The sequence below is a fragment of the Acipenser ruthenus genome, chromosome 9 (assembly GCF_902713425.1).
Source record: "Acipenser ruthenus chromosome 9, fAciRut3.2 maternal haplotype, whole genome shotgun sequence".
NCBI lineage: Eukaryota > Metazoa > Chordata > Actinopteri > Acipenseriformes > Acipenseridae > Acipenser > Acipenser ruthenus.
In genome coordinates, this window is record NC_081197.1 from 54,710,349 (window position 1) to 54,728,435 (window position 18,087).

Genomic DNA, 18,087 nt, shown 5'->3' on the forward strand with positions numbered 1-18,087 from the left:
ACCCTGATGACTTGCTAGGAACGTCAGTAGATTTCAGTGCGATAAAAAGCTAATGTGATTAATTCTACACTGTATTAAACAATTATCACCAGCAGTGGTGTTAACTGCGTGGAACACACGCCGTCTACGGCACGACATGCGCTGGAGGTAATCTGTCTCCCTCACGGTCTTGGCAAAAGTATGCTCATGGCACTTTTATTTATCTCGACCTTCTCTAACACGCCCACAAATTTGGCACCAGAGTCAATTATTGATTAGCACATGCTGTATTTTGCTAACGATAATGGATAGCGGTGAGTGATGCAATTGGATAACCACCACCTACAGATTAAAAATAAATAAAATAAAATAAATTACACGATTCTCTGGCGGGAGTGACGTATCCCTAGTTTCTATTCTGCATATTTAAATACCGAACCTTTAATTGTCTGTATTTGTTTATTTTACTTTATGTAATATATTCCTACTTTTTTATTTTTGAATGTACTGCACCATTGCTATATTATTAGCTGCCACATACAATCAATTTCATGACAGTGCTTGGCTCTAAGTCTATGTGACACACTTAGGAAGCAAAGGTCTCTGTTTTACTGATAAAAAGAGACCGGCTTCCTCATTTCTCTAGATTTATCGATTTACATGATTTAAACCTAACCGCAACCTTAAGTGGAATAGTTCGATATGGAAGAAATATACAGTAGACACAGTACGATTAATAATACAGTATCATACATGAAATAAATACAACATACAGTATGACATTAAAACTAGAAGGTCAGTCATACCACACAATACGCACTATAAATAAATTAAATAAATGACACAAGCAGATTAAGTGGCTGTTCAAACAGCAATGTGCTTTCATCCCCGCTCCTGTCATTATTATCTCAGGCTCAGCCCCAAGCTCCTGCTCTCCTGTGCAGGCTCAACAAGCGATTCAGCAGTACTTGGTCAGGCATGAATGACATTACCACTAACCAATCTCTACGGTGCGGCTCCTCACAAGGCAACGTTATGACACAAGGGGTCCAATAACTACGGTTGTGGGCGGTGGATGGTGTAACTCACACCCCCTCTGGGCTTATTGAGAGTTAGAACAAGAAATTCAGTTCAGTGAGGAGTGAGCAAGAAAGACAGGTTATTAAATGGGACTCTTATATTACCAAACTATAACGACATGACATCTGTTAGTACTACAGAAAAGGCAGATGTTTCCTAAGATACGTGGGATCTCATAAAGTAGAACATGGTGTGACTGTATTAAACTGCCGAAACGCTGTCTGAATAGAAAAGAGCATCTTCGTAAACCTGGACCAGTGAGAACTGATGAGGTCCGACTGCAACAATACATTTCAAGCAATTGCAGTATATCCATTGCATAGTACTTTGGCTTGGATGGATGCGGACTGACTGCATTTTTATTTGGTTGTCCAAAGGAAAATAGAATGAGCTGATCACCTGATTCTGTTTGTTGGAGCCGATCCCTGACAACTGCAGTGCATGGATTCAATAGTGAATTATTGATTAACACTGGAAAGTTACATGAACACGGATTTTCATTAAAAAAAAAAAATGATAAACGAATTTGTAAACCCGTGTCCGAAGCACCGTGATATATTTGTGTTATTCGCATGGATCAAATCCTCCTCATCATCTAATAATCATTTCTCGTGAGAAAAAAAAAAGAGATACACAAGTGTCTAAAAACTGGATTATTTCAACTACGGTATTGTTGGTGAAACGAAAAGGATCTGATTTAGATGTGCAACTGCATTATTTGGCAACAGTATGCTTGTGTGAAACCCAATACATGGTAACCGCATCTTCAGAAGAAAGCAGCGGTAAGAAAACGCACAGTTGATTTATGCTCAGTAAATAAATACAAATCTGATTATATGACCCTGCTTCAGCAGACGGAATAATAAGATACTCATCATATTGGTTAGCAAGACCAATGATATTAATCGTTTTGGTGTAATGCATATATAGTTACTGTATAAAGTTTAGAAAGCAAGAGCTTACAATGCATTACAATTGGGTCTTTAAAGATGATGTTAAGTTCTTGCATGGTTGCTGTGGCTGCTGCAGCATGATCTTATCGCAAGATCCATGGTACTGTAAAAGAGAAATTGAACCAAGATGATGCGAAAATATTAACATATATTTTTTCAGCTGACAGCACATTTAAAACAATTTGCTGGTAAGTGGAAAAAAATAGGTTACTTACCTTCAGCAAATATTTTATATGTAGTTGTCACAAATACATTTTATATTTTATTTCAAACCTTTTAATGGTTCTATTTAAACTAGTCTAGTTATTATGTTGCAAGTCGTTTTCTATTATAACAATTGAAGCTTGTAATATAGTCATTATGTGCCTGGTACTCAAAGAAGCCATGATCAAGATGTTATATACATGTACAGTCTGTTATATTTGATGGTTACATGATACTTATGATACATGTGTTATTTATTTATAGGATTGTGTCGGCAGCTGCTGTCTGAGAATTACAGAATTAAGGAATCCTGCCCTCTGAGAACATGTGTATTGTGCTAATACTAGTGAACTAAAGAAGCAGAAGACTTTAACAGTTACCATGGACCTGAGAGATTTTTACCTGCTGGCTTCTCTGGTTGCCTGCTTGTGGTTAGACCCTGCTATCGCCCAAGAACTGATCTACCCTATTAGAGAGGAGTTGCCTGAAAATGTACTCATTGGAAACATACCAAAGGATTTGAATATTTCTCATGTCAATGCCGCCACTGGAACTAGTGCTAATTTGGTCTACAGGCTTGTTTCCAATACACCTTTGGTCAGAGTGTCAGGCAGTACGGGAGAAATATTTACAACTTCCAACAGGATCGACAGGGAGAGACTCTGTGCTGGCCCATCTTATGAAGAAAATGAATGTTCTTTTGAGATTGAGGTGGTTATCCTCCCTAATGACTTTTTTAGGCTCATCAAGATTAAAATTGTAGTCAAGGACATCAATGATAATGCGCCTATGTTTCTGTACCCTGTCATCAATATTTCCATTCCAGAAAACACACTGATAAATAGCCGCTTTCCAATTCCATCAGCCACGGATCCGGACATAGGCTTTAACAGTGTGCAGCATTATGAACTGGTAAACGGGCAAAGTGCCTTTGGGCTGGACATTGTAGAGACACCAGAAGGAGAAAAGTGGCCACAACTTATTGTTCAGCAAAACTTAGACAGAGAGCTGAAAGATACTTACGTAATGAAGATAAAGGTGGAGGATGGAGGCACCCCTCAAAAGTCAAGCACTGCAATCCTACAAGTGACAGTAAGTGATGTAAATGACAATAAACCCATTTTTAAAGCGAGCCAAATTGAAGTCCATATTCCAGAAAACGCACCAGTGGGGACTTCTGTGTTTCAGCTACAGGCCACAGATGCAGATGTGGGTCCCAATGCTGAAATCAGGTACATTTTCAGTACCACAGTTTCACCAGCCACGAAAAAGCTCTTTGCATTAAATGCTACCACAGGCCTTATTACAGTCCAGAGACCTTTAGATAGAGAGGAAACAGCTGTCCACAAACTGTTAGTACTAGCTAGCGATGGCAGCTCTAGTCCCGCTAGGGCAACTATTCTTATCAACGTGACTGACGTGAATGATAATCCTCCAAACATAGACCTGAAGTACATTATCAGTCCAATTAATGGAACAGTTTACCTGTCTGAGAAAGGTCCTGTCAATACAAAGATTGCTTTGATCACAGTTTCTGATAAGGACACCGATGTCAATGGCAAAGTGATTTGCTTTATCGAAAAAGATGTCCCATTCCATCTAAAAGCCGTTTATGATAACCAGTATTTGCTAGAGACCTCTGCCCTATTGGATTACGAAGGTACCAAAGAATACATTTTTAAAATTGTAGCTTCTGATTCTGGCAAACCAAGCTTAAATCAAACAGCTTTAGTTCGAGTTAAACTGGAAGATGAAAATGACAACCCTCCCATTTTCAGCCAGCCAGTAATTGAGTTGTCCGTTCTCGAAAACAATGTACGTGGTCTGTACCTCACGACTATTAGTGCCACAGATGATGACAGTGGGAAGAATGCCGAAATTGTTTATCAGCTTGGACCTAATGCCTCCTTCTTCGATTTGGATCGCAAAACAGGGGTTTTGACAGCATCCAGAGTTTTTGACAGAGAGGAGCAGGAGCGGTTTCTTTTTACAGTCACTGCCAGAGATAATGGGACCCCTCCACTACAGAGCCAGGCAGCTGTTATTGTAACTGTGCAGGATGAAAATGACAATAGTCCTAAGTTTACCCATAATCACTTTCAGTTTTTTGTGTCAGAGAACTTGTCAAAGTACAGCACAGTAGGAGTGATCACTGTAACAGATTCAGATGCCGGGGTGAATGCTGATGTGACTCTTTCCATTCTAAATGACAATGAGAGCTTCATATTAGACCCCTTCTCTGGAGTTATAAAGTCTAATATTTCCTTTGACAGAGAACTACAAAGCTCATATACATTTGATGTCAAAGCCGTTGATGGAGGTCGACCCATTCGTTCATCTTCTGCTAAAGTGACTATAAATATTATAGATGTCAATGATAACAGCCCTGTTGTCATTTATCCACCCTCAAATACTTCATTTAAGTTGGTACCTCTTTCTGCCATCCCTGGATCTGTTGTGGCAGAGGTCTTTGCTATGGATGTTGACACTGGAATGAACGCTGAGCTTAAATATACTATTGTTAGTGGAAATAACAAGGGGTTGTTTAGAATAGATCCTGTGACTGGTAATATTACCCTTGAGGAAAAGCCAATTACTACTGATGTGGGGCTTCATCGATTAGTGGTCAACATAAGTGATCTGGGTTACCCCAAGTCTTTGCACACCCTTGTTCTTGTATTTCTCTATGTAAATGATACTGTTGGCAATGCCACCTATATTTATGACCTGATACGCAGAACTATGGAAACTCCCTTGGATAGAAATATAGGTGACAGCAGTGAGCCTTATCAGAGTGGGGACTATCTGACAATTATGATTGCTATAGTGGCAGGTGCCATGGTTGTTATTGTAGTCATCTTTGTCACAGTGCTGGTGCGCTGCCGTCATGCCTCAAGGTTTAAAGCTGCCCAGAGAAATAAGCAAGGTACTGAATGGATGTCTCCTAATCAAGAGAACAAGCAGAACAAGAAAAAGAAAAGAAAGAAAAGGAAATCGCCCAAGAATTCTCTGCTGAATTTTGTCACCATTGAGGAGTCCAAACCTGATGACCCTGTGCATGAACCAATTAATGGGACTATAAGTCTCCCTGCTGAACTGGAGGAGCAGGGTATAGGACGCTTTGACTGGAGCACACAACCAACTACAACCTTTAAACCGAACAGCCCTGACCTAGCTAGGCATTATAAATCTGCCTCTCCGCAGTCTGCTTTTCATCTGAAAGCAGACACCCCAGTGTCAGTGAAAAAACACCATGTGATTCAGGAGCTCCCTTTGGACAACACCTTTGTCGGGGGTTGTGACACCCTTTCCAAGCGATCCTCAACTAGTTCAGACCACTTCAGTGCCTCAGAGTGCAGCTCCCAGGGAGGCTTCAAGACAAAGGGCCCCATGCACACCAGACAGGTAAAAGAGCACTTTTACTGGTCTATCAGTACTGCATATAATTGCCCAGTCCATCAGTACTAATGTGCCAGTATTTATTTTATTTGCTCTGTTTAGGAGTCTAAAAAAGGAACTGCATTGAGAACACATTTATTCAGTTTACCACTTATTGCTTTTGAACCAAAAAGCTTTCAGGTTATTTTCTATTGCTTTACCACAAACACAGGGATTTTTTTTTTTTCATTTAGAAAAGTTTATTAATTGCCTTGTGAACATGTTATATATTTAAACAAAGGTTATGCTTATTATTAACTTTATAAAGTTTGCATTCTTGTATGCACATGGATTTAAAACTTTTGTAAAAACAAGTTTGAGCTTTTCAAGGATTGAAGTTGCACTCTCCCTTTTCAAAGTTTGTGAAAGAAACATTTTTTTCTTGTCCGTCTACTCAGATCATTGTCTTGTTCACTGTAGATAAAAAACAGCCCCCCCCCCCCCCCCCCCCCACACACACACACTTATTTTCAGTTATGTTTAGTAGTGCGTTCCACAGTGAAGTCATTAGATTCATTTATACAATTCATTCATTTGAAAAATGTATAATGCATATACATCCTTATTTTGTGGTTTCTGGTGCATAAGAAGTTGTGCACAGCTGGAGTTAGATTTCATAGTGTTCCTTCTGAAGATTTTCTTTAATTTGTATTTAAATCTGCATTACATGGGTTTCTTCATGAGTAAATATACATATTCCATATTGGATATAATAGTATGATTAAAGTAAGCTTTGCAAAAGCATACTGTGTGATAATTGTTCAGAGAACAAAAAAAAAAATAAACATAATTATGCAGTAAAATCATTCAGGCATAAATTAATATTTCCATTTCCTGGTAATGCATAAGTAAACCATCTAAGATTATTATGAACCTTGAAACATACCCAGTGCAACAGGATTAGGAATGAATGACTCAAAATGCAGCCTAATCCACAATCAGCCTTATTAATTTCCTGCTAATAAAGAGTAAAATACAACACAGTTTTGTTTTGAATTCAGCTTGATAGACGCATTAAAAGGAGTTACACTATAGCCCGTAGATGGCACTCATGCACCACGTGGTTCTTGCTGGCAAGGTGCCAGTCTGCAGTATCTCATAACAATAGAGAATGGGGGGGTGGGTCGAGCTGTTACTACAGTCAAAGAAATTCAGCTGTTTAATGAGAATATCAATTTACAACCGATTTAGTAAATTAGTTGGAACTATAAATGGTAACGCCCTGCTTCAGCAAAGTAAAAGCAATGTGATGGCATACAGGATTAATAGTATTTATCACAGAAAAGCAGCAAATGAAAATCCTAATGATACTGTAATTTTATGCCATTATCTTGTAAGTTTTCTTGCATAGAGGTAAAATATTTTGTTTGAGACCAAGTATTGACTTGTTTTCATTGTAATCACGTTGTATAAAATATGTTGAATGTGGATATTGGCAAAAGGTCAGAGCCTGTTTGTACTATTTGTAAAATGAGTGATGCACTATGCAAACTTTAGTTTCAAACAATTGATCAGGCCATTAGAAAATGTGTATGCATAATATACAAAATAAATAGTTAAGAATATAAAATGAAGAAGCAATCATTGTGTATAGTGTACTGATCTGAAAATAAGAAATACATTTTTATTGTGTTGTGCCAGACATCTAAGTAACACATTGTTTTAATCCTTGGGAGCAAGCCTGGATATTGCTCAAGCACTTTTGCTTTTGCTCAAATGTGAAGCATCAACAGGGTTTTGGTGACAGCAGTTTTATTGCAGCCAGAGGCTTTACGGAGAACTGTTTTATTACTTCACCCAAACTCTTCTGACAGTGATAGGGGAATTAATTGTGTTGCCCCCAGTGAGCTTTATTTGGTACAAACAGCTGTTGAAGTTATGAAAACACTGGCCCATTTATATTAGACAACAAAGACTACTCATAGTTCACATATTGTGTCATTAAGAATTTAAGAGCAGTTATGATAGGTCAAAAACAATGAGGTTCTGGGTGGTGTGCTTATTTGTACATATAAACTGTAATGAATCCACAGGAGAATGAAGAACCTTTAGAACTAGTTACAGCATTAAAAAAAAAAAAAGAATAAACACTTTTTATGTCAATTTTGTTTATATTTTGGTTTGGGACCCATTTTGACATTTACAGTCAAGCTTATGTTAACCACTGCCTATGCAGGGATACTTTGTCTGTTAGGTGCCCTGATGAAGGCAATGCCAAGCCGTTTTTTTTATTGATTAACTAAATTCTAATTAAGCTGTATGAAAAAAGAAGAGATGAGAAATATTAGTTATTATGCTGTTTAATGTTGTTTGTTTAGCCATTGTAATAGTACATATTTTCGAACTGCATTAGTTGGTTGTTACTGCCTTTACTTTTGCATTGAAGTCTGAGCAGACACGTCAGCTTACCACTTTACACAATAGGCTGTTGCCATGTTCTAAAGTTTCTGCTTGAAGCTAGAAAACCTGACTTGAATAATTATGCTTTTCTTGGATGTGCAAATTTAACTGTTGAATTGCTCCTATACACAATCAGGTCTGACTTTTAAATACATGCTCTTGCTGAGAACAAGGAACATGGCATGGTTATGATTTATTTCGTAGTGGTTCTGTGGCTATCTGGTGAAAGAACATCTTATCCAAAGATGTAAGCCCAAGTGCTATAGACTTGCCATTGTAATGTTCTGCCTTGAGGGAGTCTGAGTATTCTGCGTGTTCATTCGCCATGCTAATCAGGGATTAGTATATAACGGGCCCTTAGGATTGGGGGAGTTTGAAAAGATTAATGGACTATGACAACATTGCACCTAAGGGGAAGTACTGTTGCAAATTCTCCTTAGTTGTGCTGATGCAGAACACAGTGATACTCATGCATGTATATCTTCATCACTTTTCTAGACTTCTCAGTCAAACCAGATGGATTTTGTACTTTAAATTTATTACAGTTATGAATGTAACTGAAATATTGAATTTTAGGTTGTATTGACTAGGTTCTATAAATGCACTGTGAATATTAGTATTTTCAAGTAAGTAATTGAAGTCAACAGTTAATGTGAGGATTCTTACAAAAGTTGGTTACCAGGTTGTCTTGGTTACCAGTACTGCCATTTAGTTTTGTTTTTCTTTTTATCTAATGAGGGCATATGTACATTTCATCAGACTTGGTTGCTCAGTTTTACTTCATTAGTGCAGATTGACAGATTCACTTTCATTGGAAATGACTAACGCTGCATCCACACTGGACTGAGTGACATGAGCGAAGTCGCCGAATGTCAGTCCACACCAGACGCGACTTGGAAACGAACCAAAAGACTGGAAATAAATACATGACCCGCCCATGCATTCCTATTGGACATACTAGAGATGGGCTGTCCCATTACAAAACGGGTCTTGACCTCCGGCAACTCTGTTATAAAATAAAGGTTGGACTTGTAAAATCTATAGATCAGAGTTATTGAACATCCCTATATATCCAACAGTTTTATTGTTATCATTATTAGTTGTAGTAATTGTACAGTTGTATTTGTAGTATTTTTTTTTTTTTCGTGGCACCAGTAGTAGTCGTATTAGTCTGATTTGAAGCCCGGTACATCTCCAGCTGTACAACAGCAGTATAGCATACATGCCAACAGTCCCTATATGGTCGGGACAGCCCCAATTTCCTAGCAAATGTCCCGCGTCCCAATGCATAGGAAGAAAGTCCTGATATTTACCCATAGAAAAAAATAATTTATTCTGCACAGTAGAGTTAGTGAAAACCCCACGCTGTGCTCTTCGTGCGGCTGACACATCTGCTGATCACTAACTTATACAAAGGTAAGAACGCTTCATTTTGTCTATTTTTACTGTCATGATGACCGAGTCGTGTTGAGTTTGGGGGGATATGTCTATTATATGATAATGAGTGTTTTTTGCGTATGACTCCTCCATGATGCGTATGACCCCCCCAAATGTTGGCAAGTATGGTATAGTTGAACAGATATTTTCAACAAAATTATTTTATTGTTATTCATTTATATATACAACGTACTGCAATCTCAATTGTGTTTCTTTACAAATTCCTTATTTGATCATTTTTGTTTATTAACTTTTTTAAGTATTTTAAAGTGCAACATTATTATTAGTAGTAGTAGTCATAGTCGTAGTCGTAGTATTAGAATGTCTTTTTTGTGTCATTTTTAAAAGCCAGCAAAAGTGCACATTTTTTACTTAAATGCCAGATATCTAGACCGCATGTATGCTCTGGTTTATTTTTGCTTATTAATAAACCTATTTTTATGCAACTTGCATAATTGGGAAGAAAATGTCTCTGTGCTGCTAAATGCACAACCTGCAAGCCACCCAGGCATTGTCTTTCTTCTGGATGTCTTTGTAGTCGTTCAATTTGCAATCATATAATAATGGATACTGCTGTACCTCATAAATTTACTTTGTCGATGATTAACTTGTTTTAAGGCATGACTTGTTTTGAGGCGTGATGTGTTTTGAGGTGTAACGTGTTTTGAGGTGTGTGTTTGATGTGTGCCAAGGGTGTTAACCTTGCTTCTTATTGGTCAGTTTCATTCCAGTTGTGCGACGAAAAAAAAAAATAGAAACAGGTTCTATTTTAGGAACGCAAAATGTTCTCAAAGCGACAAATGTTCTCTCGCATTGCTCACATCCAGTGTGGCTGCAGCTTACTGATTAAGACCATTTTAGAAGTTCAACCACAGGTTTCCCATAAACCGAACTTCAACCTGCTTTAATAATTTTGATAGGTTGTCCATTTTGTTTTATACAGAATCCACTGATACATGTATCCAATGGTTTCTTTTTTATATAATGGCCATTTGATAACTTCCAGATTTCAATTGCATTAATTTAATGACAGATGCAGTCTGTGTGAAAAATACAGAAATGGTGCATTGTAGGTTTAATAAAACTACAGATACACACCAATATACATATGCATGTTCCCTCAAATCCATTTGGTTCTTTGTTTCTCCAGAAGTTATAACGTGTCATTTAGTTTGGATGTAAACAGTTGCTGACTGTGTTTTGTTGTTATTTTATATACATTTCAAAATCGTTACTAACTGAGTAGTTAAATGGTCTACCCCAGAATATGATTAGGTGTATGAGGCAACAGTGCCAGTTCACGACTGAACTGTGTTGTACAACAAAAAAAACAAATTGTCAAATCTGATTTCAAAACAGTCCCTTGGGACTACAAAAATACTTCCAGACCCATTAATTGGTATACTGGTGTTCCAGTGGGCTGGAAGGAAACTTTATTTTTTAAATAGTGGGATGAAGAAAATGTTTCTTTTTTTTAGAGATATGACACAGGGTTAACAATATTAATTTCTGAATACATAAACACCCCTTGGTGTTTTGATAAAAGGGATAATGCAAGTGAAATAAACAGTGTCTTGGTCTGTGTCTGCATGACCAAAAAATTATGTGAAGGTTGTTAAATGATTGTGGACTTACTTATAGATCATAATGCATCTTGACATGTGGGTTTTGTTCTAAATATTTATCAATGATACTTTGTTTCTATAGTCTAGCAGTGCAATTCATAGTCTATAAGCACTCGAGGCTGTTTGTTGTTAGATTTTGATGTGGTTGGCTCTTGGGGATGAATCCTTGGGTCAACTTGTCACAAATAGAACATCACTAAGCTATTATGAATGTGGTCTTGAAAAAAAAAAATAATAATAGAAAAAGAAAAACATGCAAGAAAAGATTTCACATTAAGTGTAAATTGGCAGGTGGCCAATTTAAAATTGTAAGACTGCATTCATATGTTATTTATCATGTAAAAAGATATATGTTTAATGTACATTAAACTCCTGATAAGCTTGCTACATGTGCTGTGTTATATTTTATTGGATTTGTTTTGCTTTATGTAATGCCAACTTTATATAGGAAGTCTGTACTTAGAAATGCAGATAGAAATTGAGTTTCAAAAATAAACAACTTTCTAAAGAATTGTTTGAGCACTGTTTACATATTTTAAAAAAATATATATAATTCCTTAATAAATGTTTGAAAGTGATTCCTTGTTTTTATTCATAATTTAAAACTAAATAAAACATGTAAACTGCAAAATCTATGTTCTGATATAAGTAAGGTAAACCCAATCTGAAATACAACCTGCACTGTCATTAAGGGAACTGAAAAACATAATCACGTTAGTATCTAAAGGTCGACCTGTACAGTTATCACGGCATTATTCTAGTTCTACACTGGGTTTTTTAAACCACACCACAGAAGTTATTTTAAAGAAATGTATTGGTATAGATGGTTATATCATCTTTCTGCAGTAGTCTATTTAAAAAGTTTAAAATCCAGCAATACACATTGAAAAAGTGTCTAAACATCTGTAGAGTATGAAAACTGTGAAAAAAGTACCCTAAGGACTTAACTGTCACCAGGGCTCTGTCTGCTTTATGTACCCCTTGTTTACGAAGGGTTCAGAAGGTTGGATGTGATAGAAACTGACCTATTACATTTCCTTTGTTTTTATTTTTGTAAACACCATACTTGGGCGTAAGTGTATTCTCTAGATTTAGATACTGAACTGCTAAAGAAGTTTACAGGGTAAGTAGCTGCTTTTTATGTTTTAGCTGTCTTTTGCTTTTCATGATGTTAATAACCATTCTGAGAGGTGGTGAGTTATGTTGGAATGACATGAAGTTGTTGCATTTCAACTCTGCTGGGCCCACTTGGTGTGAGATAATACTGTGAAGCCAGTGGTACCAGCAAGTTAAAAGGTCACTGTTTGATTAAAAAAATGTAAACAGAAGTCATAACCACACCTTAATTGTTTACATCATCAAAAGGTAAGTGAAAGGTAAAAAAAAAAAGAAATACAATTACATTTGCCCCACCCTTTAAACTTCTGTGTGTTAGCTTTGCATATATCACAATGCAGTACTGTATATCATGCCCATAAACAAAATAAAGACCCGGGGCAAATCTTGAGCAAGACAACTACAGTGCGTGCTTTGTTTTTAATTACCTAACAGTAGCTGTATTGAAAACCCCAACTTACTTGGATACCAACTTGCTTGAAAGATGCATAAAGATAATATAAAATATACTTTTTTATGAACTAGATACATATTTCAAAATGGTCTTTTTGCTTTTTCGTAATGTCGGATACTGCTTAAAAGGGTGTTATCCCTACTCCGATTCCTGATGGCCAGAAACAGTTTTTTTAACCTGCGTTACATTAAAAGTACCTGCACCCATAAACACTTTGATACTTTAATGTTTGGTTGTCACTCTGCTTCAATCAACTTAAAATATACATTATGTTTTTTTGGGTTTTTTTTTAGACGCCTTTTAAACCTGTGCTTTCCTATATTCTATACTATCCTAATGATCCTATCATTCAGTGACAATTATGGCACTGCAAGGGAGGACCTGGTAAATTAAGCCCCTCCTGTTACCAATTGGCAACAATACAATCAGTCATGTACCCAATTAAACTTTCTAGTTTTTCAGGTTTGGTTACAGTATCAAGGTTTTAGATTTCAAAAACACACAAATGTACCTCAGAGTGAATTGGCCTATTCTATGTTTGTATTTTAAATGACGGTGTTGCTAGTAGGTGACAATTAACACATACACACGGAAACACTGTTTTCTGATTTGTTGCCACCATGTGTGAGTTGAGATCATTTATAGAGAACAGGAACTGAGAACCCCATATTAACACAAATTTACTTAAAGTTAAAAAGGGGTTATTTTTCAGTTCCTAAACTACACATATTTCCATTTAAGTTGATACGATGCATTCGATTCTCATTCAAAAGCAAGTTGAACTGCCATATGTTTAGATTTCAGTATGTATGTTTTCTTCCCAAATATTATCCTTTAATTCAAAAACAACTTTTATTGTGACATGCAAAATACTTAACAAAATAGTGTTATTTGCCTGACGATGCAGAATATCTTGCATATTAACTCAATGTGCTCAATAGTACTTTCTAAAAAGTGCCCTTTTAGATGGCAGATTGGTGCGTTCTATTTTACCTGAGAACAGAATAAAGGCTGTGTTATTGTTAATTCAGATCCATGTCCGTGCACAGAAATATTATTCATGCATGCATACCAAGGTTATTTCCTTGCATGCAGTTGTATAAAGATGCAGATAATAAGGTTCAACAACCCACTGGAGTGAGTGCAGGTGCTGAATGAAATAGACCAGTATTTACAAATCAATGACAGTCATGTCAATTTGAAAGAGCAAACACTATTACTGAAACTAAAATACAGCAGGGTGATTAAATTTATATACAACATTGCTTTAAGAGGCAACCTTAAACCTGACATGAATAACAACAGTATAAACAAGGCCAAAGACTCACAAAGCAGTACATAAAATACCAAGGTACGATAATCTGCAGGGTATTTGGACAATCAAATAAAAGCTAAAGAAACCAAATCGTTTTTTAGACTCTTTTTGGTCGCTCATTTTCGACCTGCCACAGTAATAAGGGATAATGTGACATTTTAAATATCTGTAAATTTGTAAGTTGTTCCTTTGGGTCATATCTGAGTGACATGAAATATTGAATTGGACAAAAACCCCAGTGACTTTCTCACATAGAAAAAAATAATCTCTTAACCCAACAACCTTAAGTAGAATGGCCACTTTGTACCGCAGGGGTTTCTGATTAACCACACAAAATGACATCACTGCTCTCTGAATCTCCTTATGGCTATCACCATTCAGTTACGGCGTTCTCATGACCTTGTTCCCTCAATAGGAAGTCTGGATATTTATGCGCTCAATGAAAATCCAGTGTATGGTATCCTGGATAGAGGTATCTGGAATACTTGGGGTGATATAAGTCAATGTTAACTTTGGTCCTTCCAGTCCATACCAATGCAAGACCTCAGCAGGGTCAATTAAACAGTAAAGGAATTGGCTGGAACAAAGCCCTGCAATTAACAGCACTGTACTGATTGTGCCATGGTTATCTACCACAGGAATAGAGATTGTATTCCTGATACTAAACCTATTAAACTCACTTTCCAGGATATGCACTGTAATTACACATGTCCCTTAAGCAAATACATGTACTATACATTTAATGAGCAGTACTCAGGGTACTGTGACACCACAGCATTTTTTTCTGAATCAGAATTCCAGATACATGCATGCAAAATGAAAATTGAGTATTTTCAGTATCTACTAATATAAGTGCATAAAAATGGCAAACTTTACAACACAACATGTAGTCTGTTGTTACATTTTCATTGTAATAAATGGAACATCTTGGCAAATACACCTCTAATAACATGCCCTACATTTGGGTTATTTTGTGAACACAGTGCTGTGTAGAACATGGCAAGTCATCCATGCACATACATGCTTATAACCCAGAACTTGTGAAAGGTGAAAATGGAAAAAAATACAAAAAAAAATTAAGATTAAACTGTTCTGTAACTAGGATAAGCAAATGGCAGATGACACTGGGGGGTTACCTGACATTGTGTCTTAGAAAAATGGTTCTTACTATTGTTAGAAGTTGATAATTGAATTGTAGTTTGATAGTCACAGTAGCCTACCGTGGCTACAGATCCTTGAGAGCAGATGTTAGCCAGGCTTGGGGACTACTGAGTTGATGAGCATTTTGTACGTTGTGGACAGTTATAGCTCATCTGTAGCTCAAACAAATGATCTTTTATTCATTAGTGTCACACCCATATCGATTCTCCATCACCACGCAATCATTTTGCTGCAGTGTAATTTTGGTGCTCCGTTCATGCTTCAGGGAACAGAACATCTAGTGAATACAGTAAGCTATAATAAGGATGCCACATGATGGTGACTAGATCTGTATTTTAGCCAAGGTTACAATAAATGCCAGTGATTTAAATAGTTTAAATTATTTTGTTATTCATATGAATTCTGTGCATGTTTGCAAAAAGTCTGATTTTCTTCCTGAAATAACACCAGAACCCATTTCTAATTACCAGGTCAAAAAGATATCAGCATAGGATCTTTAATAATTCTTGTACTGGAAACTGGAGTTTAATCAAAATGGAGTATTGCATTTTTGCTTTTCTTAACTTTAAATTGTATTGTGCAATAGCCATATTTTGATGTCATGTTAAACATTTGCAATTATTTGTACATTGTATCATATTTAACCAAATTGACAAATACTTAAAACTGGGACCTGCTTGTGAATCAAGTTTTACAGACAAATGATGTACAAAGAGGTAAACAGACTAGATTCCTTAAGTCACAAACTAATGATTAGTCCTAGGATTTGGTCCTGGAATCTTCAAGCCCCTGGTCCTAAGGTTTATCCAGTAGACTTTACTGCCTCTGATCGTAGTACCTTTTAAAAATAAGTAGGTCCCCCGCTTTTTCCACTTTTCAATCAGATACTTTATATTAGAGCAGGCCCTTGTACACATCCTGGAGCCTCTGAGCTCCAACAAGAAATGGTTTAAGCTCTAGGTGCAACAAAGTACTTGTTATTTGTTGGCTCCAGTGTTTCTTTCAATTTGGAGCCACATTATGAAACTAGATGGACCATCCATTACAAGTGAAGGACAGCAGCCGCCTTTATTATCTGCTTGGAAAGAGCTAATGTTACATTAAACCTATACCAGTGAAAAAGACATTGTAAAGGAATTGGCTCAGATAATAAGAAACCCATTGCCCTAGAGTTATTTTTTTTACTCGAACTCCTTATATTCTTCTTTGTTTGGAACCAGGCTGGAAGTAATAAATATATTACACCCAGATTCTCCCAGATCTTACATTTCTAAAATAGAAATCAGTTTAACAATTGTGCTGCTCAGAAGCTCATATTATGGACATGACACTGTTGATATCACACAATCAATCCCTTATAGTCCATCGCTCATGATAAAGCTGAGTTTTAAGAACAATTATGCATTAACTCATTGAACCTTTATACTGTACTGTAGTCTTTTATCTAATATAGATGTTTGGGTTTCCTTGTGTCAACAAATGCCATAAAAGGTTAAATAACTAAGAAATCAAAATAAGAATTACATGTACAGTATTTCATAATTAGGCTCCTATACATTCCTGATTGTTTTGGAATATACTTCTTTATTTTTACAGGAGCTCATTATCCCACATGTGCTCATTATCCCAAATGTATGCCCTGCCCTATATTTGCCATTATATACTGTTGTAGTGTTCCAAAGGGGACACTTGAACATGAGTTTACATAAAATAAAATATACATAGTGTATTTTATTTAGAGTATATGCAACAGATACTGTTTTTTTCATATACTGTTTTACTTCCCCAGGTAGAGACTCACTATTTTGTTCACTTTCTGAAGAATAAACCAAGCAATATCCCAAAACAAATCTAACCCTTTGGTTTTACAGAATGGTATTGGATGTCTCTTGGCAATAAATGAGAAGTTGTAGTGGCATTGACATGGAATCACACTGACATGAAATAGGAGAACAGGGGTAAAGGGATGGATGCCTATAGCAGGCTCCTGTCCATTAGCTGCAGAATGGCTGACAGTGTTTTCTGTTCCCCTGATTCAAAGAGAATTGTACGGCTCTTTGGTGCAGGACAGTAAGCAGAAACTATGTGGGATAGGATATGTCACTCAGACTGATTGAGTGGCAAGGAGTTATTTGTTCCATGCAGTTTGGTTGTTAACAAAAGCCAGGGGCTTACATTAATTTTAAATACCGATTCTACATGTATAAGAATATTGTAATGCGCTTTTATGAAATTTCTGTCAAAACACTGAAAACCCACTGTGACATTACTTACACTGTGTGACGGTTAGAAAGTGGATTGAAATCATACTATCTCTGCAACAGATAGGATTCATAGAGGATTCTCCCAGAAAATTTAGTACTGGGCCAATCATCATTTTTTGTTTATTTTCCGGTATATGAGAATAATTGTATTCTGTTTTCTTGCTGAGTAGCCATTGACAAGTTGGGTGTGTGCAGGAGAAGCCCTGAGTAGCAGTTGGATAATTAAATCTATTTAGCATTGGTCTATAGGAATTTTCTGCAGTAAAACCCTGAGCTATTGAAATAAATTCATAATTCATGAGATACAATTTGGGGTCTTTTAGAGCAGCGCTTCCGCTAGCTCATTGTCGGTCTAGAGGGGCAAAGCTGAGGGAACAACAGAGCGTTATTTTATAGGCCCAGCAATCCCCCAAGGCCCGCCTCTCAGAGAGAGGGAAAGCCAACACACCCTCCTCTCTTAGTTTTCATAATATTCAGTGAATTAAGAAATGTTGTACAATGTAAAAAAAATATACAAATATATATTACTGTCACATAACAAATGATAATGCATTAAAAACTAAAAGGTAAGGTAGGATGTTAGTCTGTACGTTATGAAACCAATGCATAATGTTTTCTGAAATTGGCTAACACATGACTGATTTCCTCATTCTATCACCCT

At 36.6% G+C, this 18,087-nt stretch overlaps 1 protein-coding gene across 4 annotated transcripts in view; it reads left to right on the plus strand.

Moving 5' to 3' along the window:
• The first annotated feature begins 1,106 nt into the window (after window positions 1–1,106).
• The window catches only part of LOC117405596 (protocadherin-9), a 228,732-nt gene continuing 211,751 nt past the window's right edge, over window positions 1,107–18,087 (plus strand). For all 4 annotated transcript variants that reach the window (XM_034923727.2, XM_034923729.2, XM_034923728.2 and 1 more), the window contains exons 1-2: window positions 1,107–1,841; window positions 2,481–5,621. In XM_034923727.2, the coding sequence (XP_034779618.2) occupies window positions 2,598–5,621 (3,024 nt within the window). In that variant the 5' untranslated portion in view covers window positions 1,107–1,841; window positions 2,481–2,597. The remainder of the gene's footprint in view (window positions 1,842–2,480; window positions 5,622–18,087) is intronic.